This window comes from Rhincodon typus, chromosome 32 (assembly GCF_021869965.1).
Source record: "Rhincodon typus isolate 14 chromosome 32, sRhiTyp1.1, whole genome shotgun sequence".
Taxonomy (NCBI): domain Eukaryota; kingdom Metazoa; phylum Chordata; class Chondrichthyes; order Orectolobiformes; family Rhincodontidae; genus Rhincodon; species Rhincodon typus.
In genome coordinates this window covers 83,250-109,312 of record NC_063363.1, presented here as the reverse complement: position 1 = coordinate 109,312, position 26,063 = coordinate 83,250, and the positions used below count along the sequence as shown (strand labels likewise).

At 42.7% G+C, this 26,063-nt stretch overlaps 1 protein-coding gene across 2 annotated transcripts in view; it reads left to right on the top strand.

Moving 5' to 3' along the window:
- The first annotated feature begins 11,552 nt into the window (after positions 1–11,552).
- LOC109936243 (C-X-C chemokine receptor type 5) overlaps positions 11,553–26,063 on the top strand; it is a 35,123-nt gene continuing 20,612 nt past the window's right edge. Inside the window, exon 1 of one of the 2 annotated variants that reach the window (XM_048615507.1) lies at positions 11,553–11,622. In XM_048615507.1, the coding sequence (XP_048471464.1) occupies positions 11,599–11,622 (24 nt within the window). In that variant the 5' untranslated portion in view covers positions 11,553–11,598. Of the gene's footprint in view, positions 11,623–15,926; positions 16,019–26,063 lie in introns of those variants that run through there. The other variant, XM_020534856.2, reaches the window with a different exon arrangement.

Genomic DNA, 26,063 nt, shown 5'->3' with positions numbered 1-26,063 from the left:
GTGTGTGTACCTGTGTATGTGTGTGTGTGTGTGTGTGTGTGTGTGTGTGTGTGAGGGAGGTAGAGACAGAGTGAGTGAGTGTGTGTGTGTGAGTGTGAGAGAGAGTGGGGGAGGGAGGTAGAGCACGAGTGTGTGTGTAAGGGAGGTACATACAGAGTGAATGTGTGTGTGTGTGTGTGTTGGGGGGAGGTAGAGACAGAGTGAGTGTGTGGGTGTGTGTGGGGGAGGTACAGACAGAGTGAGTGTGTGTGTGTGTGTGTGTGTGTGGTGGTGGGGGGGTGGGTAGAGACAGTGAGTGTGTGTGTGTGTGTGTTGAGGGGGGGAGGTAGAGATAGGGTGCATGCGCGTGTGCGTGTGTGTGGAAGAAGGGGGGAGAGAGAGAGTGTGTGTTAGTGTGCATATGAGAGTGTATAGTGTGGTGGGGTCACCTGTAGTGTGACATGAATCCAAGATCCCGATTGAGGCCATCCTGGTGGGTACCGAACTTGGCCATCAGCCTCTGTTCGGCGACTCTGCATTGTTGTTTATCCCAAAGTCCGCCTGAGAGGACGTTTAGCCGAAGATCCAAGGCCAAATGTCCTTGACTGCTGAAGTGCTCCCCCACTGGGAGGGAATATCGCTGTCTGGCAATTTGTTGTCATAGCCTCTGCATGGTGTTGCCAAAAACCCTGCCTTGAGCATCCTTGCCTGCAGTGTATGAGCGAGACAACATTGGCCGAGTCACATGAGTATCTGCCGTACACGTGGTGGGTGGTGTTCCACGTGTGACAGTAGTGTCTATGTCAAAGATCTGATACATCTTGCAGGGGTTGCCAGGACAGGGTTGTATGGTGTTGTGGTCTATGTTGTCCTGAAGGCTGCTGGGTAGTTTGCTGCGAACAATGGTCTGTTTAAGGTTTGGCGGTTGCATGAAGGTGAGAAGTGGAGGCATGGGAATGATCTTGGTGAGGTGCTCATCGTCATCGATAATGTATTGAAGGCTGTGAAGGACAAAGAAGCATATGTCGGTTATAGACAGCAGTGATCCAGTGAATCCCTAGAAGAGTATAAGGGCCGTTGGAGTACACTTAAGAGGGAAATCAGGAGGGCAAAAAGAGGACATGAGATAGCTTTGGCAAATAGGGTTAAGGAGAATCCAGAGGGATTCTACAAATACAGTAAGGACAAAAGGGGAACTATGGACAGAACAGGGCCCCTTAAAGATCAGAAAGACTGTCTATGTGTGGAACTGCAGGAGATGGAGGGGATACTGAACAAGTATTTTGCATCAGTATTTACTGTGGAGAAGGATATGAAAGATAGAGAACATGGGGAAATATATAGTGACATCTTGAAAAATGTCCGTATTACAGAGGAGGAGGTGCTGGATATCTTAAAATGCATGAAAGTGGATAAATCCTCATGACCTGATCACGTGTACCCTAGAACTCCAAGGGAAGTTAGGAAAGTGATTGCTGGGCTACTTGCTGAGATATTTGTATCATTGATAGCCACTGGTGAGGTGCCAGAAGACTGCAGGTTGGCTAACATGGTGCCATTATGTAAGAAAGGTGGTAAGGAAAAGCCAGGGAACTACAGATCAGTCAGCCTGACATAGGTGGTGAGCATGTTGTTGGAGAGAATCCTGAGGGACAGGATTTACATATATTTGGAAAGGCAAGAATTGATTAGGGTTAGTCAACATGGCTTTGTGCATAGGAAATCGTGTCTCACTAACTTGACTGAGCTTTTTGAAAAGAATGAGGAGGATTGATGAGGGCAGAGCAGTGGATGTGATCGATATGGACTTCAGTAAAGCGTTTGATGAGGTTCCTCACAGTAGACTGGTTAACAAGGTTAGATCACATGGAACACAGGGAGAACTAGCTATTTGGATACTGAACTGGCTCAAAGGTAGAAGACAGAGGGTGATGTTGGAGGGTTGCTTTTCAGACTGGAGGCCTGTGACCAGCGGTGTGCCACAAAGATCAGTGCTGTGTCCACTGCTTTCATCATTTACATAAATTATTTGGATATGAACATGGGGAATATGGTTAGTAAGTTTGCAGATGACACTAAAATCGGAGATGTAGTGGACAGCGAAGAAGGTACGTCAGAGTACAATGGAATCTTGATCAGATGGGTCAATGGGCCGATGAGTGGCAGATGGAGTTTAATTTAGATAAATGTGAGGTGCTGCATTTTGGAAAGGCAAATCAGGGGACTACATTTAATGGTAAGGTCCTGTGGAGTGTTGCTGAACACAGAGGCCTTGGAGTGCAGGCTCGTAGTTCCTTGAAAGTGGAGTCGCACGTAAATGGGATAGTGAAGAAGACATTTGGTATGCTTGCTGTTTTTTGGCCAGTGCACTGAGTATAACAGTTGGGAGGTTATGTTGCAGTTGTACAGGACATTAGTTAGGCTGCTTTTGGAATATTGTATGCAATTCTTGGTCTCCCTGCTTTAGGAGACATGTTGTTAAACTTGAAAGGGTCCAGAAAAGATTTACAAGGATGTTCCCAAGATGGGAGGGTTTGTGCTATTGGGAGAGGCTGAATATGCTGGGGCTATTTTCCCTGGAGCATCGAGGCTGAGGGGTGACCTTATAGGGGTTTACAAAATCATGACAGGCATGGATATAATGAATAGTCAATGTCTTTTCCCCACACTGGGGGAGTCCAAAACTAGAGGCTTAAGGTAAGAGGAGAAAGATTTGAAAGGGACCTAAGGGGCACATTTTCAATGTAGAGCGTGGTGCACGTATGGAATGAGCTGTCAGAGGATGTAGTGGAGGGTGTTACAATTACAACATTTAAAAAGCATCTGATGGGTATATGAATAGGAAGGGTTGGAGGGATATGGGCCAAATGCTGGCAAAAGGGACTAGATTAATTTAGGATATCTGGTCAGAATGGACAAGTTGGATCGAAGGGTCTGTTTCCGTGCTGTACAACTCTATGGCTCTACATAAATTGGAAAAAATCAGATTGGTAGTGGGTGCCTGGATGTGGTGTTCATTGAATACTTTCAAGAGAGTTTTGCACAGCACACATTTTAGAACCAACCAGAGAGCAAACCCTGGTGGAAGGGATGATAGGAGTGGCAGTACAAGATTCCAGAGTATAAAAATTTCGGGTGGGATGGGGTTGAGGGAAGTAAGATAAAGGAAACCATCACTGTGGTAATGAGAGAGGATGTTGTAGGAAGATCTTCAAATGAGGCTGTTTGCGTAGAGCTTAGAAATAAAAACGGGGAAATTCCTTTTCTGGCATTATGCTACAGCCTTCCCAATATTCACAAGGAGGTAAAGGAACAGATATGTAAGCAAGTCACAGAAAAATGTGAGAGAAACAGGGTTATAGTCATAGGGGACTTCAACTTTCCTAACATTAACTGGGATTGCCTTGGTTTGAAAGAATCAGACAAGGTGGAAGTTTTATAGTGTGTTCAGGAGAGCTTTTGTGCCAGCACATAGATGGTCCTACGAGAGATGGAGCACTGCTAGACCTAATCCTAGGGAATGAAGCTGGTCTAGTGGTTGAAATTTCAGTGGGTGAGCATTTTGGGAATAGTGTTCATAGCTCTGTAAATTTCAAAATAATTATGTAAAGGATTAAGGATAATGGAGAAATTAAGTGTCTAAATTGGGGGAAGGCCAATTTCAATATCATTGGACAGGATCTGGCAAACATAGACTGAGAGCAGCTACTTGCTGTTAAGTCTACATTTGGAAAGTGGGAGTCTTTTAAAAGTAGTATAGTGAGAATTCAGGGCCAGTTTGTTCCTCTAAGCATGAAAGGCAAGAGTAGCAGGTTCAGGGAACACTGACATCATGGGATATCAAGATTTTTGTAAAGAAACAGAAGGAAGCATATGTCAAGTACAGTACATTAAAAAAGTGTAGACAGTGTAGGAGATTACTTAAAAATGAAATTAAGAAGGTAGATGGGGGGGGGGGGGGTGCTATGAAATATCTTTGGTAGATGGAATCAAGAAAAACCGCAAGGCTTTTTATAAGTATATTAGGAATAACAGGATTACAAGGGAGTGGTTGGGACCTATTAGAGATCAAAGTGTCAACTTTGTGTGGGTACAGTGGATGTGGGTGAGGCCTTAAATGAATACTTCTCATCTGCATTCACAGGGGGGAAGGACATTGTAGCCGGGGATTTCAGCTGGGATGGTGAGGTTCCAGACATATTAACTGCATCAGTCAGCACTTCAAATAAAATCCTCAGAGTAACTGGAATCACCTGGAGCAGTGAACTCTTGACGATCGGCAGCGAGAGTGGGCCGTGCATGGAATGGCAGCAGCTTCCTGGTGGTTGGAGGTGGTGGCCAATGTGACTTCTCCTGGCAACTGAAGGTGGCAGTGACAGTAAGGTCACGGTTCCTCCTGGCATTTGGGACCAGCAGGAGTGGTAAAGCTCCTTCAGTGATTGGAGATGGCGGCAGTGTTAATGGCAGCAAGAACGTGACTCCTCCTGGTGATTGTTGGAGACTCGCAGGTTGACCGAGACTTCGGGCCATGGCTAGGTCCGGGTGCTTGCATCAGTGGTTCCAAACACCTTCCTGGAAATAAGACTTAGACTTTAAGAGCTGGACATTTTTCTCACTTTTTGGCTTTCTTTTATTTCTGCTGTTTTTTTAAAAATTGTGGTTTTATAACAAGACAACAGCGCTCCACAGGAGGCTCCACAGCATTGAGGATGTCATCTTGTAAGGGGACGAAACGTCTGCTATCAAACCTCCTAGCTCAGCGAACACACCAACATCTACAACCAGCACCCGAGCTACAAATCTTCACACAAACCCTGAAGTTAGGGACATACACAATAAATGGTAGGTCCCTAGGAAGTACTGAGGAACAAAGGGAACCTGGTGTACAAGTCCATAGGTTCCTGAAGGTGTCAGCACAGGTAGAAAGGGTATGAAGAAGGCACACAGGATACTTGCTTTAATTAGCCTAGGTATAGACTGTAGGAGCAGCGATGTCTTGTTACAGCTTTATATAACATTGGTTAGGCCACAGATGGAATATTGTGTGCAGTTCTGGTTACCACACTATTGGAAGAGTGTGATTGCACTGGAGAGGGTGCAAAGGAGATTCACCAGGATGTTGTCTGGGATGAAAAGACTCAGTTATGTGGAGAGACTGGATAGGATGGGTTTGTTTTTCTTGGAGCAATGGAGACTGAATGGAGATTTGATTGAGATATACAAAACTATGAGACATATAGGGAGAGTAGATTATGAGAAATATCTTCCTCATGGCAGACGTGTCTAAGACTTAAGGTGAGGAGCAAGTGGTTTAGAGGAAGAGGTATGAGAAAGAATGTTTTTCACCCAGAGGATGGTTGAAATGTGGAACATGCCGCCTGAGACGGTGGTGGTGGAGGCAGATACTCTCCCAACATTTAAGAAACATCTGGATGAGTACTTAAAATGTCAGGGCATAAGCTATGGACCAATCGCAGGTAAAGTGGGATTAGTGTGGTTTGGTGTTTGTCAATTGGCATTGATGTGGTGCACCAAAAGTCCTGTTTCTATGCTGTATGACTCTATATTAGATTTGGTATTGTGTAATGGGACATACCAACGTGTCTCAAACTCATCAATTGTTGGGGGTATATGGAAATGTGGAAATCAAACCACTAATTTAGACTTAGAATCCCTACAGGGTGGAAGCAGGCCCTTCGGCCCAACAAGTCCATACCAACCCTCAGAGTATCCCACCCAGACCCACCCCCCTATAACTCACGTAATCTACACATCCCTGAATACTATGGCCAATCCACCTAGCCTGTACATCTTTAGACTGTGGGAGGAAACCGGAGCACCCGGAGGAAACACGGGGAGAATGTGCAAACTCCACACAGACAGTCGCCCAAGGGTGGAATTGAACATGGGCCCCGGTGCTGTGAGGCAGCAGTGCTAACCACTGAGCCACCATGCTGCCCTATAACACCTATAATTATTGAATGAGGGAGCAGGCTTCAGGATCTAAACGGCTGATTTCTGCTCCTCATTTGTACGTCCTGTACTTTTAATAAGGGCACCATAAAGTAGCAGCAAACACAATATGCTTGAATTTTACATGCAGTTTGAAAGGGCAAAGAATGGGTCTAAGATTTGTAAGTTAAATTTAAATAGGGGCAACTATGTGAACATGAAGGCTAAGCTACTGAATACTCAGAATAAGTATAATATTAATTTAAAGAAAATTCTAAAGGAGAGCCTGTGGTTATCTAAAGAACATAAACTATGCAATTTTGGATTCCCCGGTCCCCAACACCTCATCTTTACCATGGACGTCCAGTCCCTCTACACCTGCATTCCCCATGCAGATGGCCTTAAGGCCCTCCGCTTCTTCCTGTCCCGCAGGCCCGACCAGTCCCCCTCCACTGACACCCTCATCCGCTTAGCCGAACTCGTCCTCACACTCAACAACTTCTCTTTCAATTCCTCCCACTTCCTACAGACAAAGGGGGTAGCCATGGGTACCCGCATGGGCCCAAGCTACGCCTGCCTCTTTGTAGGTTACGTGGAACAATCCCTCTTCCGTACCTACACCGGCCCTAAACCCCACCTCTTCCTCCGTTACATTGATGACTGTATCGGCGCCGCCTCGTGCTCCCACGAGGAGCTCGAACAGTTCATACACTTCACTAACACCTTCCACCCCAACCTTAAGTTTACCTGGACCATCTCTAACACCTCTCTCCCCTTCCTGGACCTCTCTGTCTCCATATCGGGCAACCACCTAGAAACCGATATTCATTTCAAGCCCACCGACTCCCACAGCTACCTAGAATACTCCTCCTCCCACCCACCTTCCTGCAAAAATGCTATCCCCTATTCCCAATTCCTTCGCCTCCGCCGCATCTGCTCCCAGGATGAGGCATTCCACTCCCGTACATCTCAGTTGTCCTCGTTTTTCAAGGACCGTAACTTCCCCTCCTCGGTGGTCGAGAACGCCCTCAACCGTGTCTCCCACATCTCCCGCACCACATCCCTCACACCCCGTCCACGCAATAAAAACCAAAAAAGAATCCCCCTCGTCCTCACGTACCACACCACCAACCTCCGGATCCAACGCATCATCCTCCGACACTTCCGCCATCTGCAATCCGACCCCACCACCAAAGACATCTTTCCCTCCCCACCTTTATGTGCTTTCCGGAGGGACAACTCTCTCCGTGACTCCCTCGTCCGCTCCACACTCCCCTCCAGCTCCACCACACCCGGCACTTTTCCCTGCAACCGCAGGAAGTGCTACACCTGCCCCCATACCTCCTCCCTCACCCCCATCCCAGGCCCCAAGAAGACTTTCCACATCAAGCAGATGTTCACCTGCACATCTGCCAATGTGGTATACTGCATCCGCTGTACCCGGTGTGGCTTCCTCTACGTCGGGGAAACCAAGCGGAGACTCGGGGACTGCTTTGCAGAACACCTACGCTCGGTTCGCAACAAACAACTGCACCTCCCAGTCGCGAACCATTTCAACTCCCCCTCCCATTCCTCAGATGACATGTCCATCCTGGGCCTCCTGCAGTGCCACAACGATGCCACCCGAAGGTTGCAGGAACAGCAACTCATATTCCGCTTGGGAACCCTGCAGCCCAATGGTATCAATGTGGATTTCACAAGTTTTAAAATCTCCCCTCCCCCCACCGCATCCCAAAACCAGTCCAGCTCGTCCCTGCCTCCCTAACCTGTTCTTCCTCCCACCTATTCCCTCCTCCCACCTCAAGCCGCACCTCCATCTCCTACCGACCAACCTCATCCCGCCCCCTTGACCTGTCCGTCCTCCCTGGACTGACCTATCCCCTTCCTAACTCCCTACCTACACTCACCTTTCCTGGCCCCATCCCCGCCTCTTCGACCTGTTTGTTTCTTCTCCACCTATCCTCTCCTCTATCCCTCTTCTATCCGCCTCCCACTCTCTCCCTATTTATTTCAAAACCCCCTTCCCCTCCCCCTTTTCTGATGAAGGGTCTAGGCCCGAAACGTCAGCCTCTCTGCTCCTATGATGCTGCTTGGCCTGCTGTGTTCATCCAGCCTTGCACCTTGTTGTCTCGGATTCTCCAGCATCTGCAGTTCCTACTATCTCTGATGCAATTTTGGAACTGTCTGCCTCAGAAAGCAATGGAGGCAGGAGTCATTCAATGTTTTTAAGATGGCAGTAGATGTATTCTTATTAGGCAGGAGAATCAAAGGTCATCAGGGTAGGTGGAAATGCAGAATTTGAAACATTAACAGATCTGCCATGATCTTATTGAATGGTGGAGCAGGCGCAAGGGGCCAAATAGCCTATTCCTGCTCCTAATTTTTATGTTCACTGCAAGTAAAAAATTAAAAAAAACTCCTAATCCCTTGAATAAGGCTGAACACACGATTTCATTGCCAGTCTTGGGAACTGTGGGTTCACCTGGCAATTTTTGTGCAACTTTTCACTCTATTTCACCTGTCCTTCCCTTGCAGATGAGGCAACACACTGTATGTACTGCATTGAACATGTTCAAGCTGCCCTTTACCTTTCAACTCGCAGTTCATATTTTTCCGAGGAACTTATTATCCACTCATCTCTGATTCACAGTGGATCTCTATGAACTTGAACACCAATGTATCCAAAATTTGTCAGTTATTGAAGTCTTACCCAAAAAGCCTGCAGGAGCTTGATGCTGGGAGATGGATGAAACTGTCACATTGGAGCTGGAGGAAATGATCTATAAAGCTTAGAACAGGGAAGAGAAAGCTTTACTCTGAATCTGTTTATGATACAGCTAAGCTGGGAATGTTTAAATAGTTAGAATTCCATTTGCTACGTCCTTGCACCCATCACCTTCCTGAACATACAAATTTAAACTATTTTTCAATGTTCTTCATGTGTGACTCTCAACAGAAAGGATGTAATCTTACCTTACGGTATTAGGTGAAAATAACAATATTGGATGGGGCCCCAGTAATATGCCTTGTCAAGTTACATTTTACATTGCTTTGAGGGAAAGACTGGGTGCATGGACATCACAGGATCAGATATGGCTCTGATGCCCTGTTGGGAATTGAGGTCCCCCTGTGAACTCAGCATATCATATTTGGTATTTACAGTGTAACATGAGACCTCATCTAACTGTGTCACGTTAGTAACTAGCCTTCCGTAAATGTAAACAAATCTCTTTATGAAAACAGAGGAGAGGTCGTAAGAGAGAGGTCGTAAGAATCATCCAGGTCTTGACTCATGTCAAAGACTTATCATGTGGCATCTTGCCCCATTATCAGTGCAGTGGAGCAAAAATAAGTAAGTTTTGGAATTAGAAGAAATGAAAACTAACCTTCAAATGGAAAGGGGCAAGAGAACATTGGTCATCTGATGACTAGCTGTCCCACGGATATTGGCCAAGTGAGGTTAGACTGATGATTCACGTAGCACTGACGGCCAGTCCCGAAAATAAGATATATTAACAGGGTCAGGAGGGAAAAAGGAACAAGATGATCTAGGGTGACAAGCCAGTCCACCTTCTTGGTGGAAAACCAGGAGTTTCCCTACATCAGCCCAAGGGAAGAACAAAGACTGATGGTACTAAGGCCACCAAAATCTACCAGAGGCCACCAAAGACTACGAGAGATCTCCACTAAAGACAGCAGGACAACTGAGTGTGCTGTCTCTGTTCCTCCATTCTACAGAATAGTTCTAGGATCAGAAAAGCGTTCTAATCTGTCAGGGGTCTTTTTTTTGCCTAGTTAACTAATGTACCAAACCTAAGCTGCTGCTTCTCAATAAACTATCAGAAATTGCTATAAATTGTTGACTGCCTATATTAGATAACTGTGATCATGCACCCATGAAAATCAAAACCCTCACATCTGAATAGTTTGCTGACAAGAAGGTGTGTAGGTGGGGTCATGTAGGACTAGTTTGGGAATGGGGAAATGGGAAGTTGTTTGGGGAAATTCCATCCAGATGTGTGCAATATGAATGCCTCTGAGCATATGCACAAGTGTAGTCACGTACTTCTGTTTTGAACTAAATGCTGTATTGGAGTACATTTCAAATGATCACAGTAATGTGAACAGTTTTAATGGGAGTTAAATCTCTCTAATTCACTCTGTGTATAGCGCAAATGAAGGTTCAAGTTTAAACAGGCAGAAGAAATAAAATGAGGAGAAAGAACACAAGTATGAGGAATAGCTTTTCATGAATATTTACATATTTAACGAGAGTGGGAAGAAGAAGCGACAAAACTACGAGTAGCTTTGAAATTACTGATTTGTGTATCCACCAGGTGGTGGTAGAGGCAATTTTGCAGAAAAGCAGTGTCGCTACAATTAAACTTTCAGAACAAAATCAGTTTGTGAACAGTGCAAAGAACCCAAAGCTTAATGTTAGTAGCTCCGAGTATTGGAGATTCTATCCCACACCATTCTTTATAACATTCTTGCTCCTGGTCCGGTGATGCCTTGATTTTAAAATGCTTAAACCCTATTTTCGAATACTCTCGAATCACCTCCTCCCAATCTCTGTAACTTCCTACAACCCTTAAAAGAGTTCTGTGCTCTTCCAATTCTGTCCGTTGGAACACCTCCAATGTCATTCCATTGATAGCTGTGCCTACGTTGCCTCTCTGCTTCTCTTTCCTCCTTTAAAAGAGAACACGTGACCATGCTTTTAGTTGCCTGTTCGGTGCGTCGGTGTCAAATTTTGTTCATTAATTGTATCTTGGGACTTCTTGCTACTTTGAAGGTGCTGCATAAATACAATAAAGGCAAAATACTGCAGATGCTGGAAACTTGTAACAAATACAGAGTGTGCTGGAGAAGCTCAGAAGGTCTGGCAGCCTTTGTGGAGAGAAAAAAGAGAATTAAATTTTCAAGTCTGGTAATGGCTCTTCAGAATCTATATGCATAAATACAAGTTTTTTTTGTTTTATTGAGTTTGTTACTGGCTTTCCTCCCACTTTATGCATCAGACTTGATACTGCAAAGTAGGCAAATTGCCCAGTAGTACATGTTGTCTAGGATGTTTCGCCATGTATCGGGGGAAAACACGATGGCAATTCTGTTAAAAACTGTAAGCCCTCTACAATCCACTCCTCCCAAGACTAAGGACCATATCATCCAATAAATACAGCAAGCATAAATAAATATTTAGATATTGTTTGTATTGCCTTTGCTGTAATTTGGTGGTTCTAATCTGCTCATAAATATTGAAATTGTGCAGGTTAAGATGGGCTTGCTCTGGAGACGCCTCAAGAATCAACTTCAAAACACACGCGCGCACACACACCTCTCCAATTTCTCCTCTTGAATTTGCCACTGATCTCCACCTCCAGCCTTCTGATCCAGACTGCAATATGTTGTTAACGCTTTTTATGTCCAATAGTTTGTGTGCCATTTCCTGAATTCTGGTGTGATGACAATCAAGAGCTTAATGGTTTCAATCAGGCTGCATAAACTGAGTTTGTATTCCCTTAAATTTACAAAGTTGAGGGCTGATCTAACTGAGTTTTTATAATATGGAAAGGATTTAAATAGGGCAATTGGAAGAAGTTTACTTCACCTGGTTGTGGAGTCCAGGAAAAGGCAACTTAAAGTTAGAAGTGTTTGAAATGAAGTATGGAGGCATTCCTTCCCGATAAGGTTAGTGGAAGTCTGGGACTTTCTCCTCTAAAAATAATGGATGCCAAAGTTAAGGAGAGTTAAATGGTTTTGAAAGTAAGATCAATAGATTTTTGTTGGGTTGAAATGGTTTTTGTGTTGAGGGCATTGCTGGCTAGGGCAGCATTTATTGCCCATCCCTAATTGCCCAGAGGGCAGTTAAGAATCAACCACATTGCTATGGGTCTGGAGTCACATGTAGGCCAGACCAGGTAAGGATGGCAGTTTCCTTCCCTAAAGGACACTAGTGAACTAGATGGGTTTTTCCCCTAACAATTGGAGATGGATTCACAGTCATCATTAGATTCTTAATTCCAGATATTTATTGAATTCAAATTCTGCCATCTGCCATTGTGGGATTCGTTATCTGGGTCTCCGATTTAACAGTCCAGCGATAATACCACTAGGCCATCGCCTCCCCTCCTGGAGGGGAGGCGATGGTCTATGTCAATGGGAAAAGGCGCAAAAATGGAACTGAAGGTTACAGCCCGGTCATGATTGAACTGAACGATAGAGTATATTTGAGGGACTGAATGACCTCCTGTTGTTCTTAAGTTGTTGTTATTGGCTTCAGTTAAGTTGTATTATACTTAGCTTGTGTACCACTTGGTAAGACCTCCTTCAGACTCCTTTGCTACAACAGTTCTTACAAAAATAACTAGACTTCAAGAGCACTTCATTGGCTAAATATGCTTTAAGACATATTGAGGTTGTGAAATGTGCTGTTGAAATATTAATTTTTCTCTCATCAAATATCCTAATTTCCTTAAACAAATCATTTAATATAAGCTTAATTGAAATTACACTACCTCTTTAATGTTGACAGTTCAACTGCTGCAAATCTTAAAGGGCATCTTGTCTTGTCCATCTATTTCAGGTAATATCTCTCTTTGTTATCCAGATCACAGCTCCAGGATGTGGGGAGGGGGCCTAACTACAGTTTTCAGGCACATAATGTGGTCCAAAAGCAGCTCAGTATAGATCTGGGACAGTATTTTTGTTGAGCTAAGATGAGCAGTGAGCCTTAAACTACCTTGTGCCATCTCTTCATGATTGTGACCACCTCTATTCTCAAAAAGAGCTTGCAATTTTGCAATATCTTTCGTACCAAAGTTTTACAGCCAGTGAAGTACTTCTGGAAGTATAGCCATTACTGTAATGTAGGAAATGCAGCAGGTAATTAACACACATCACATTCCCAAAAACAGCAATGTGATGTAAACACTTTTAAAGTGGTATTTGTTGAGGAATTATTATTGTCAGGTTCCTAGGAGGAAGGATATAGCAGAAATTATGTCAGCTGTGTGTATAACTTTTCCAACATTGCTAACATGTTGCTGGTCTGGTGAAGCTTTCAACTGAGACCATCAAGTTAGAAAATTGACTATAGATGTCCCCTACAATCAGGGTTAATCGTGTACTTTGCAGCATGCTTGCCTTGGATTATCCTTCAACTCAACATTAATAACACTGAAACCACCCATTTTGGTCCCCATCAGTTCCAACATGCCTCTGGCTGACCATGCAGGTACAACCAAGTAACATGCACAGTGTGTTTTTCTTGACTCCAGGCCTTGCTAAAATCATTTTTGTTGCTCCTCAACCTCACCCCTTCTACTAGCAAAACCCACACCATTGTCACCCCTAGAATTCAAATTGCCTTCCTATGTTACATGAATTGCAGTTAATGTGAAGCAGAAACCAAAGGGATTCTACAAATACATTAAGGACAAAAGGGCAACTAGGGAGAGAATAGGACTGCTTTAAGATCAGCAAGAGCACCTATGTGCAGAACAACATGAGATGGGGGAGATTCTAAACGAGTATTTTGCATCAATATTTACTGTGGAGAAGGATATGGAAGAAAGAGAACATAAGGAAATAAATAGCGACATCTTGAAAAATGTCCATATTATAGAGGAGGAGGTGCTGGGTATCTTAAAGTGCATAAAAGTGGATAAATCCTCAGGACCTGATCAGGTGTATCCTAGAACTCCGAGGGAAGGTAGGGAAGTGATTGCTGGGCTTCTTGCTGAGATATTTGTATCATTGAGAGCCACTGGTGAGGTGCTGGAAGACTGGAGGTTGGCTAATGTGGTGCCAGTATGTAAGAAAGGTGGGAAGGAAAAGCCAGGGAACTATAGACCGGTGAGATTGACATCAGCGGTAGGCACATTGTTGGAGGGAATCCTGATGGACAGGATTTACATGAATTTGGAAAAGCAAGGACTGATTAGAGACAGTCAACAAGACTTTGTGCATGGGAAACTGTGTCTCACTAACTTGATTTGAGTTTTTTGAAGAAGTAACAAAGAGGATTGATGGGGGCAGGGCAGTGGATGTGATCGATATGGACTTCTGCGAGGCGTTTGATGAGGTTCCTCATGGTAGACTGGTTAAGAAGGTTAGATCACAGGGAGAACTAGCTATTTGGATGCAGAACTGGCTCAAAGGTAGAAGACAGAGGGTGTTGGTAGAGGGTTGCTTTTCAGACTGGAGGCCCGTGATCAGCAGTGTGCCACAAGGATAGGTGCTGGGCCCACAGTTTTTGTCAGCTATACAAATAATTTGAAAGTGAATATAGAAGGTATGGTTAGTAAGTTTGCAGATGACAGTAAAATTGGAGGTGCAGTGGACAGTGAAGAAGGTTACCTCAGAGCATGACCGAATCTTGAACAGATGGGCCAATGGGCCGAGGAGTGGCAGATGGAGTTTAATTTAGATAAATGTGAAGTGCTACATTTTGGAAAGGGAAATCAGTGCAGGATGTGTACACTTAGTGGTAAGATCCTGGGGAGTGTTACTGAACAAAGAGACCTTGGAGTGCAGGTTCATAGTTCCTTGAAAATGGAATTACAGGTAGACAGGATAGTGAAGAAGGCATTTGGTATTGTCTTTATTGGCCGGTACATTGAGTGTAGGAGTTGGGAGATCATGTTGCAGCTGTACAGGACATTGGTTAGGCCATTATTCGACTACTGCGTGCAATTCTGGTCTCCCTGCTATAGGAAGGATGTTGTGAAACTTGAAAGCGTTCAGAAAAAATTTACAAGGATGTTGCCAGTTTTGGAGGGTTTGAGCTACAGAGAGAGGCTGAACAGGCTGGGGCTATTTTCCCTGGAGTGTCAGTGACTGAGGGGTGACAGTATAGAGGTTTATAAAATCATGAGGAGCATGGATAGGGTGAATAGCCAAGGTCTTTTCCCCTGGCTGGGGTAGTCCAGAACTAGAGGGCATGGGTTTAAGGTGAGAGTGGAAAGGTTTAAAAGGGACCTAAGGGGCAACCTTTTCACGCAGAGGGTGGTACGTGTATGGAATGAGCTGCCAGAGGAGGCTGGTACAATTACAACATTTGAGGGGCATCTGGATGGGTATATGAATAGGAAGCAGTTAGAGGGATATGGGCCAAATGCTGGCAAATGGAACTAGATTTATTTAGGGTTAGTCTGGTCGGCATGGACATGTTGGACTGAAGGGTCTGTTTCTGTGCTGTACATTTCTGTGACTCAAACCTTAATGCCTTGAGTCCTCTCACAGAAATGCCTGTCCAAACTATCCCATATAAACTCTCTCAGACCCATTTCTGTTCATTTTGAGATTGTTATTTTCAAATTGTTCCATAACTGATCTCAGTAATCTTCTCCAATCACACACTGCTGCTCCTTACACTATGGTTTGTTGTTTGCACCTCATTCCCGTTCCCACATTGTTGGAACTGTTCCATCAGTCATTGTACCTGTAACTCTTTGACATAATGCCTTCATACTTTGCCTCAAAAACCTCTTAAAAATCTGGCTTCCAATCAATGTATTTAGTTTTTTTCTTTACTTTTCTCATCTTTGCCTCTGATTATACTCTTCCCTGTTAACTAATCAGCATGACATTCCTATCCTTTGGGTCATTATCTCTTCCCTCTTTAAGTATTTAGGAAAAAGAATATTTGAATTTTAGGAATAAAAAGGTCATATTCAGAAATGTTTGCACTTTGATATTACTTAATTGTGAAACATTTTGAGATATCCTGAGATTGGGCAGGTCCTATATGAATGTAATTCTTTCTTTCTGCTGCTCTGAAAAGCTGCTCACGGTCACGTTTGTCTAATGCAGATTCTTTATGCAAATCAAGAAATAAAAGGGAAAATTGCCAGTGGCACCCACTCCTCCCCCTTACATTATTTGTCAGACAGGAAGAGCGTCAATAATTTTTTTTAAAAAAATCTTTGCACACCAGATTCTTGTGTTGGGCAGCAGTTCTGAGTATTCAAAGGGGGCAATAATGTATTAGTGAAACTCATAGACAATTCATCAACATATCAGTAACGTTTATTACCTGGTATAAATGTCTGAGATGAGATTCAACATGGAAAACCTAACTAATGTAAGTATTCTTTGTTTAGCAGTATTGAGGTATGACGAGGAACATTGGTAACAATTTGATAAATATTCCGACTGCCTCTTAAGTTTTCTTTAGGAGCTTTTAATTCTAGCAATAGTATTAATTAATGAGCTGGGGAAGTAAAGGTTCTGAATACAACTATCTGTACAGTGTAGCTTGTAATTTCACATGGAGCAATTCTTCCAGGTTACCTACTCTCTGTTCACGATACTGGCTCTGATAGTATTTATTAATGTAAGCAATTTACTGTTCAGGTGTAATTTTAGGATTCATTCCCAATTTGATTGTTAGTCTAATTACTGATCTCAGTGGGTTGGGAATCTTTGGAACTTTCTGGCCGAGAGTTGTGACTTTTCAGTTATTATTAACATATGGAAATGGAGATCAATAGATTGTTTGTTTTTTTAATGGAGTGTCATAGTTATTTTGCATCAACGTGTTCAGGCATGTTGTGACACACTTACAGGAAAGGTGAGACTTGAATGTGGATATTCTGACCCAGAGGTAGGAACACTACAAGTGTGTCACAAGAGTCCTGATAAGTGTTGTGTTCTGAGATTATGGCCCCTTGTTCTAGACTGCCCAGCCAGGGGAAATTGCTTCTCAGTAACTGCCCTCTCTAGATCATTTTATGTATTGGTAGGATTACCTCTCATTCTTCTAAACTGTAGAGATTACAGACTCATTTGACTCAATCCATCCTCAGAAAGCAATCCTCTTATTCCAGGAATCTAGCAAATTGTTGATACAACCTGTCAGAGGTAAGTATATCTTTCTTGAGGTAAGAGATCAAAAGTGTACACTATGGCCTCACCAAAGTCCTGCAGAGTTGCAGCAAGACTTTCTTGCTCTTGTATTCCAACTCCCTTGTGTAACAGACTTTTGTATTTCTAATTGCTTGCTAAACCTGTTTATTAAGTTCATACATTTCTTTTGAGAACACCCAAATCCCTCTGAACACTGACATTTAATTGTTTCTCACTCAGAAAAAGATAAGTTTTTCTATTCTTCACGCCAAATTGAATAATGTCATACATCGCCATTTAAAAAAATTCATTTATGGAATGAACATGTCACATTTATTGCCCATTACTACTTGCTATGGAAAAGGTGGTGGTGAGCTGACTTCTTGAATGACTGCAGTCCCCTATGTGTAGGGAACTGTGTTGTAAGGAAAAGAGTTTCAGGATTTTTACCCAGGGACAGTGAAAGAGTAGAAATATGATTCTGATTCAGGATGGTATTATTCTTGGAGGAGAACTTGCAGGTGATGATGTTCCCGTGTATGTTCTGCCCGTGTCCTTCTTTGTGGTATAGGTTTGGAAGGTGTTGTCATAAAAACATAAGAACTCAGAGCAGGCGTGGGCAATACACTCCCTCAAGCCTGCTCCGCCATTCAATATGACCATGTCTGATCCCACCTTGGCCTCAACTCAACTTTCCTGTCTGCTCTCCGTAACCCTTCAACCTGTTGCTAATTGAAAATCTGTCTATCTCCTCATTAAATTTACTCAATGTCCCAGCATCACTATACATCCAGCACATGAAATTGAGGGAACGTTGGCGAGGTGGATCAGAAACTGGCTTAGTAATAGGACATAAAGGGTTATTGTAGAAGGCTGTTTGAGGCTGGTATCTGGCAGTATACCACAAGGATCAGTACTGGGACCCTTATTACTTGTTATACACATAAAATGATATAGATGAAAATGGTGGGGGTTGGGTGTCTTAAGCAAATTTGCAGATGACACCACGATTGGTAGAGTGGTTAATGGTGAAGAAGAAATTCGTAAGTTAAAGGAAAATATAGATGAGTTGTTCAGATGGGCAGACCAGTGGCAGATGCTATTTAACTCTGATGAGTGCAAGGTGATGCACTTTGGAAGAAGAAACAAGGTGAGGGAGTATTTAATGAATAGCAGGACACTGGGTACCTTAGAGGGACAGCAGGATCTTGGGGTAATTATTCACAGATCCCTGAAGTCAGCAGAGCACGTGAACAGGATAATTAAGAAGGCACATAGGACACTTGTTTTCATCAGTCATGGCATAGAGTATGCGAGCAAGGAGGTAATGCTGGATTTGTACAGCGTGTTGGCCAGGCCACATCTGGAGTACTGTGTGCAGTTCTGGTCACCTCACTACAGGAAGGATGTGATAGCAGTAGAGGGGGAACAGAGGAGGGTCACCAAGATGTTGCCTGGGAGGGAGAAACTGAGCTATAAGGAGAGACTAGATCAGCTTGGATTGTTTTCTTTAGAGCAGAGAAGACTGGGGGGACATGACTGAGGTGTACAGGATTATGAGGAGTATGGATAAGGTGAATAGAGAGCAGCTGTTCCCTTAGTTCGAGGCATCAGTCACGAGGGGGCATAGTTTTAGGTTAAGGGCAGGAGATTCAGAGGGAATTTAGGAAAAAACCTTTTCACTCAGTGGATGGTGGAATCTGGAATGCACTGCCTCGGTAGGTAGTGGAGGCTGGAAACCTTACAACCTTTAAAAAAAATTTAGATGAGTATTTCAAATATCATAATAATCAAGGATATGGGACAAGTGCAGGAAATTGGGATTAGTGCACTTTTTCTATGTCAGTGCAGACTCGATGGGCCAAAAGTTTGTATGACTCAATGAATTTACACTGTGGGATTGTGATTTCCATTGGTTCACAACCCTCTGTTTTAAATCTACTACACCGCATCTTCGAACTATAAACTCTCGTTCTAGATTGCTCCACAAGAGAAAATATCCATTCTACGCCTACTTTGTCACTCCCCTTTAGCATCTCATGTACCTCATTAGGTCTCCTCTTATTCTTTTAAACTCCAGACAGTATCAGCCTAAACAGCTCAAACTCTCCTTATAAGACAAAGCCCTCATTTCTGGAATCAATCTAGTGAACCTCCTCTGAACTGCCTGTAATGTAACTACATCCCTCCTCAAGGAGACCAAAACTGTCCACAAAATTTCCATGTATGGTCTCACTAGTGCTTTGTACAATTGCAGCAACACTTCCCTACTTTTATACTCTACTCCTTTAGCAATAAATACCAAATAATCCATTTTCCTTCCATATTACCTGCTGTACCTGCATACTAGCATTCTGTGATTCATGCACGAGGACCCAGATCACTCTGTACTAAAGCACTCTGAAGTTTCTCTCCATTTTGATAATAAGTTGCCGTTCTATTCTTCTGACCAAAATGGATAACCTCTCACTTATCCACGTTAAACTCCATGTGCCACATTTTGGCGCATTCATCTGACCTATCCATATCCATTTATAAATTTCTTCATTGAAACTTACTTTCCCATCTATTTTAGTGTCATCTGCAAATTTGGCTATTGTACTTTCTATCCCCACGTTCAAGTCATTAATATAACTTGTAAGTAGTTGGGGCCCAAGGACCGAACCCTATGGCACCCCACTAGTTACATCGTGCCAACTAGGCATTTATACTGACTCTCTGCTTTCTGCTGGCTAGCCAATCTTCTATCCAAGCTAATAAATTACCCCTCACCCCATGCTACCTTACCTTGTGTATTAACCTTTGTGTGGCCCTTCATCAAATGCTGTCTGGAAGTCCAGATATACTACATCTACAGGTTCCTCCACTGTCCACTTTGCTTGTTACACCTTTGAAGACCTTTAGCAAATTAGTCAAACATGATTTACTCTTCATAAAACCATGCTGGCTCTGATGGAATGTAGTTTGACTTTCCAAATATTGTGTTATTACTTCTTTAATAATGGATTCTAACAATTTCCTGACCACAGACTTTAAACTAACCAATCTATAGTTTCTTACTTTCTACCTGACTCCCTTTTTGAATAAGGGCTATATATTAGTACTTTTCCAATCCTCTGGAACCTTTCCAGCATCCAGGGAATTTTGTAATATCATAACAAATAGGTGACTATCTCTGATGCCACTTCCTTTAAGACCCTAGGATGTAAGCCCTCAGGCCCTGGAGACTTGTCTGTCTTCAATCCCAATAGTTTGCTCAAGGAGCCTGTTGAGTTGCTGAAGTGCATCTTGTAGGTGGTACACATTGCTGCCACTGTGCATTGGTGATAAAGAGTGAATATGGATGTGGTGGACATGGTGCTGATAGAGTGAGCTGCTTTGTCCTGGATGGTGTTGAGCTTTTTGAGTGTTGTTGAGCTGCATTCATCTCAGCCAAAATGGAAATGTTTTCTTGACGGTATGAGAAATTGGCCTTTCCAGGGCCAAGAGAGAGGATGTGCTGCTTCTGTTTTAAAAAAAAATCTTCACTGTGATGTGGTGTCTCTGGTCAGGATTTGTTGCCCCTCTCCCAATTGTCCTTTGAGAAGATGATTGTTGGTGGCCTTCTTGAGCTGCCACATTTCATTTTGTCTAGGTGCACTCATCGGGTTGTTAGGGAGGGAGTTCCAGGATTTTGACTCTGAAGAAACAGCTGAATTACTTCCAAGTCAGGATGTTGAATGTGTCGGAGTGATCTTATCGATGGTGGCATCCATATGTATCTGCTGCCTTTGTCCTTCAAGGCTGCTGAGATTGCAAATTTGGAAGGGACTGTTGTGGGAACTTTGGTGAGTTACTGTTGTGCATCTTGTAGAAAGTGCACACTGCTGCTACTGTGCAACGGTGGTGGAGGGAGTGAATGCTGAATGTTGGATGGGGTGCCTGGATGGTGTCAAGCTTCTTGAGTGTTGTTGGGCTGCACCCATCCAGGCAACCGAAGAGTATGCCATCACAATCCTGATTTGTGCCTTGTAGATGGTGGACAATATTGGAGAGTCAGGAAGCTAGTTACTCGCTGCAGAATTTCTAGACTCTGGTCCACCCTTGTAGCCACAGTATTCATATGGATTGGTCCAGTTTGTTTCTGGTCATTTGTAAACCCTAGGAGTTGATTGTGTGGGATTTAGCCATCATAATGCCATGAGGAAATTATTAAATTCTGGCTTGCTGGAGATGGTCATGGTATAGCCTTACTGTGGTATAGATTTTACTTCCACTTAATAGCCCAAACATGAATTTTGTCTAAGTCCATACACAACGTGAATTTTATATGGACACCAACTGCTTCAATTTCTGAGAAGTCACAAATGATACTGTGGGAATTGGTGAACATCTCCGCTTTAGATCTTACAATGAAGGGAAGGTCTTTGATGCATCAGCTGAAAGTAACTGGGCCTAGGACATTACACTGAGGAACTCCCAAAGCAATGTTCTCTGTCACCTTCATCCCTAGTCACCTTTATTTTTCTGTTCACGGGATGAGGGCGTTGCTGGCTAGGCAGCATTTATTGTCCATCCCTAATTGCCCAGAGGGCAGTTAAGAGTCAACCACATTGCTGTGGGTCTGGAGTCACATGCAGGCCAGACCAGGTAAGGATCGCAGTGTCCTTCCCTCAAGGACATTAGTGAACCAGATGGGTTTTTCCAACAATTGACAATGGATTCATGGTCATCGCTAGAAACTTGAATTCCAAAAAAGAAATCTGGAATTAAATTCCTCCATCTGCTATGGTGAGATTCAAACCCGGATGCTCATTTGGATCTCTGGATTAACAGTCCAGCAATAATACCACTAGGCCATTGCCTCCCCTTCACCTCGCCATAACCCTATTGCTTCTTTATATCCTTATCACAGCTTACTTTCCTAATTAGCCTTGAACTATTAGCAAACCTAGATACATTACACTCAGCCTCAGCATCCAAGACATTAAATTCAAATTGTAAATAGCCTTCACCCAAATATTGATCCTTTTGCTTTGTTAATAACAAGATGACAATACGATATGGCCTGTTTATTTCAACACAGTTTCCATTCTTTAACCAATTCTATATCCATGCTCAGACCTTGTGCAGCACTATACTGATGCCTATTGAAAATCCAACCTAATTCCACTTGTTCTGAAGAAGAACCATACTGGACTTAAAACGTTAACTCTATTTCACTTTCCAAAGATGCTGCCGGACCTCCTGAATTTTTCCAGTGCTTTTTGTTTTTATTCTGAATCTCTCGGTTTCCCTTTATGAACCTGCTAGGTAAATACTCAAAAGATAGAGTTGTCAAACATGATATCCCTTTCACCACATTTGCTGTGTTTTATCATATAATTTTCTATGTGTTGTGTTACTACTTGCCTAATTTCCAAAGTTCTGGTCAATAATGAATTATCAGTTGTGAAGCTTGGAGCAGTTGGAAGGAGGAAGAAGAAAAAATCATCAGCTTCGTTATGTGCTTCTTAAAAATGATCCTAATGGTGAATTGGGTGGAGGAATAAGAAATCTAACAAAGCAGTATGAAATGCACCTGGAAGGACAAGATATTTCTTAAATAATATCAAAAAGAAGGCAGTGGTTTAGACATGTTCATTCAGAAGCCTAATGGAAGGATTAGTGGAAGAAGAGCGAGAGGCCATGAGAAGGAAGCAGCAAGACAACATCAAAGACCAGCCTAACCAGAACTCCAACAATCAGAGTCAATACAGTGTGAAGCTGGAGGAACATAGCAGGTCAGGCAGCATCAGAGCAACAGGAAAATCGACATTTTGGGTCGGGATTCTTCATCAGGACTGGGGAGGGGGAAGGGTGCTCAGGAATATATGTTGGGGGTGGGGGTGCTAACTCCAATAATCAGATTGTCCGCTACTGCTATGATCAAGAAGTTTGGAGACTGTGGATGCCTCTGATGTCCGACACCACACTTAGATAACAACAACAGTTATATCAGATTAACTGCCCTGTAATTCCCTGATGTCTTTCTCTCCGTTTTCTTAAATAGCCATATTACATTTGCTACCATCCAATCCCCTGAGATTGTTTCAGCACCCAAGGAATTTAGGAAATCACATTTAGTGTATCCATTATTTCTCCAGCCATGTCATTTCAAACCCTAGAATATAGGCTGTCAGGTCCAGGGAATGCATCAGCATTTGGCCCCATTTATTTCTCCGATACTTTCTCATTACTATTTTTGGTATGCTTTGTATCTTCTACAGTGAAGACAGACAAAAATTTGTTTATTATTTGCATCATTTCTTTATTCCCCAATGCAATTGCTCCAGTCTCAGAGATTATTTACTTCATTTACTTTTGCTAATTTTTTTTACTTACTTACAAAATCTATCTATTTTTATATTTCTGGCTAATTTACTATCAGATTTTATTTTCCTCTCTTTATCAATATTTTGGCCATCCTTTACTGGTACCTAAAACTCTTGTAATTCGGAGGTTTACCACTCTTCTCGCAATATTTTCTCCCTTTAATTCCATACACAACCTCTTTAGATAGTGATTTCATGGATCACTTTCCCCATTTTTTTTATTTCTCAATGTTCACCTTTGCTCTTTTGCTATCAAAACTTTTAATCTAATTTCCCAATCTACTTCAGTCAACTTGACCCTCTAAGTAATTATGTGATCTAGTTTAAGTTAAAAGTAGATAAAATCAGCTCTTTACCTATAGCATGAATCACCACAAGTATTGGAGGCAAAAGGCAACATTGCCTTCCACCTTGGAACCAAATTGTCAACTTTACTTCTCTATTTATGATACGGTCTGTTGAAGGCGTTCTGTGTGCCAGATTATAGTGTTTCCCATGAGTTTCCCATCAACTTGCATCATACTGCATTTTCAACTTAGTCTCAGGATATGGTTGTCACATTTATTGCCAAGCACTAATGGGGCTATATCCACTCCAATGGTGTCAGATTGGAGTTATGTAGAGTTTAGAGCATGTCAGGATGGTGGTTCCCCTCCCATAACGACACTAAGTGAACACAGCTTTTATTGTACTGACATATGACGACTTCACGGTCAGTTTGACTGATGCAACTTTGCTATTTCCAAAATTAAGAACGAATTTGATTTCAAGTTATCAAACTGCCCAACATAAGAGGTGAACTCATGCCCTCTCTATTATCAGATCATCTGGGAATGTTCTTAAGAATCTGGGAGCTAACCACAACAATCTTCATTTACATAATTATTTTAAAAGTAATACATTTTCCAACGTGCTTCAAAATCAAAAGAAACACTGACCACAGAAGAAGATATCAAGATAGGTGATCAAGAGCTTGGCTAAATTGGATGCTTTGAGGAGTGTATTAAAGGACGAAAGTGAGGGAGATAGGCAGAGAGGAAGATAAGTGCCAAGGCATCTGAAAGCATAGCTACCATTCTGGGAGTGATTAAAATCAGAGATGCTAATTAACTAATTATTGGAGGAATGCAGAGGTGTTGTATGGCAGAGAAGGTCATAGAGTTGGGAAAGAAGTCAGGCCAAGGAGGAATTTGAAAACATAGTTGAGAATTTAAAAATGTTTAATTACTGGTCTAGGAGCCAATAGATTTCAGTGAACATGGGGAGAATGGAAAGATTAACACAGGACTTAATTTAACTTCAAATAGAGGCGTCAGTTCTTTGGATGAGCTCATGTTTCCAGAGGCTGCGAGACAGAAGCCAACACTAATAGGTAAAAGAGTCAGTGCACATACAGCATAAAGGTTAACCAAGAGAACAACCGATGTTACAGTAGCACTTTTCCCACACATACCCACTGTGCTGGAGAGCCTATTCATTCTGATTAGTTTGTTCAGAATTGTAAAAATCAGTGTTAAAACTATCCATAATCGTTCTGATCAAACAATGAGAGATAACATTCACACATTGAGTTATCATAATTCCAGGGTAGCATGTTGCACTGTTGGACTGTCAGTACTGAGAGAGCCCTGCACTGTTGTAAGGTCAGTATTGAGGGAGTCCTGCACTACTGGAGGGTCAGTACTGAGGTGTGCACTGCACAATCAGAGAGTCAGTACTCTGGGAGGACTGCACCATTGGAGAGTGAGTACTGAGGACACGTTGTACTGTTGGAGGATCAGTACAAAGGGATTGAGCACTGAGCCAATACTGAGGGGAGCGGGCCGGGGGGGCTACACTGTCAAAGGGTCAGTACTGAGGGAGTGCTGTATTGTTGAAGGTGTGACTTTCATTCAGACGTTAAACTAAGATCCAATCTGCTTTCTCAAGTTATTTTTCTATTTTTTCATTGGATGTTGGTGTGGCTAGCATCGCCAGTTGTCTGTCTGTAATAGCATTTAAGAAGTGAACATTAAAAATTCTATGACTCAATTTTTCAGAAGAGCAGGGAAGTTCTCCTCAGTGTCCAGGACACAATATTTACCCTTTAATTAATACATTAATAAGAAACAGATTATCTGGTCATTAATATATTGCTGCCTGTGGCATCCTTCTTAAATTGTACGAATTGGCTGTCACGTTTCCCACATTACAATAAGGCATGCTTCAATAAAAGGTTCTTCACTGGCGATAAAATGCTTCATTCTAAGGTGTTATAGAAATGCATGTTCAATCTTCATTATAAATTGACAACATCAGGGATGAACGATAGTGTGTTTAACTTACTGCAGTGTCCAGGTTCAACAAGACAGTAGCTTCATGCCCTTTGTAGAGAGAAAGCAAAGTCAAAGTTTTGAGTCCAGTTACTCTTCTTCAGAAGATTGACTGTCTGAAGAAGGGTCACCAGACTTGAAATGTTACCTGTGTTTCTCTCCACAGATGTTGTCAAGGTTATTGAGCTCTTCCAGCAATTCCTATTTTTGTTTCAAATTTTCAGCATCCACAGTTCTTTGTTTGAATTTAGCTCCATAACCTTGGTGTTCTGTACATATCAGTGTATATTGGGTGATCAGGAGACAGGTAAATAAAAGCGCTGTGTCATCAGAAAATCTAAATACAAATCAAAATCAAAGTCAAATTGTTGAATCTGCAACAGTTTGTACGGAATTTCAAAGACACTGGACAGGATGTGAGTTTATCCCACACAGTGGCGCTGTACAGTGTGTATATAACAACTGGGTGTGGAGCTGGATGAACACAGCAGGCCAGGTAGCATCAGAGAAGCAGGAAAGCTGACATTTCGGGTCTGGTCCCTTCTTCAGAAAACCTTCTTCAGAATACCTTCCGAAGAAGGGTCCAGACCCGAAACGTCAGCTTTCCTGCTTCTCT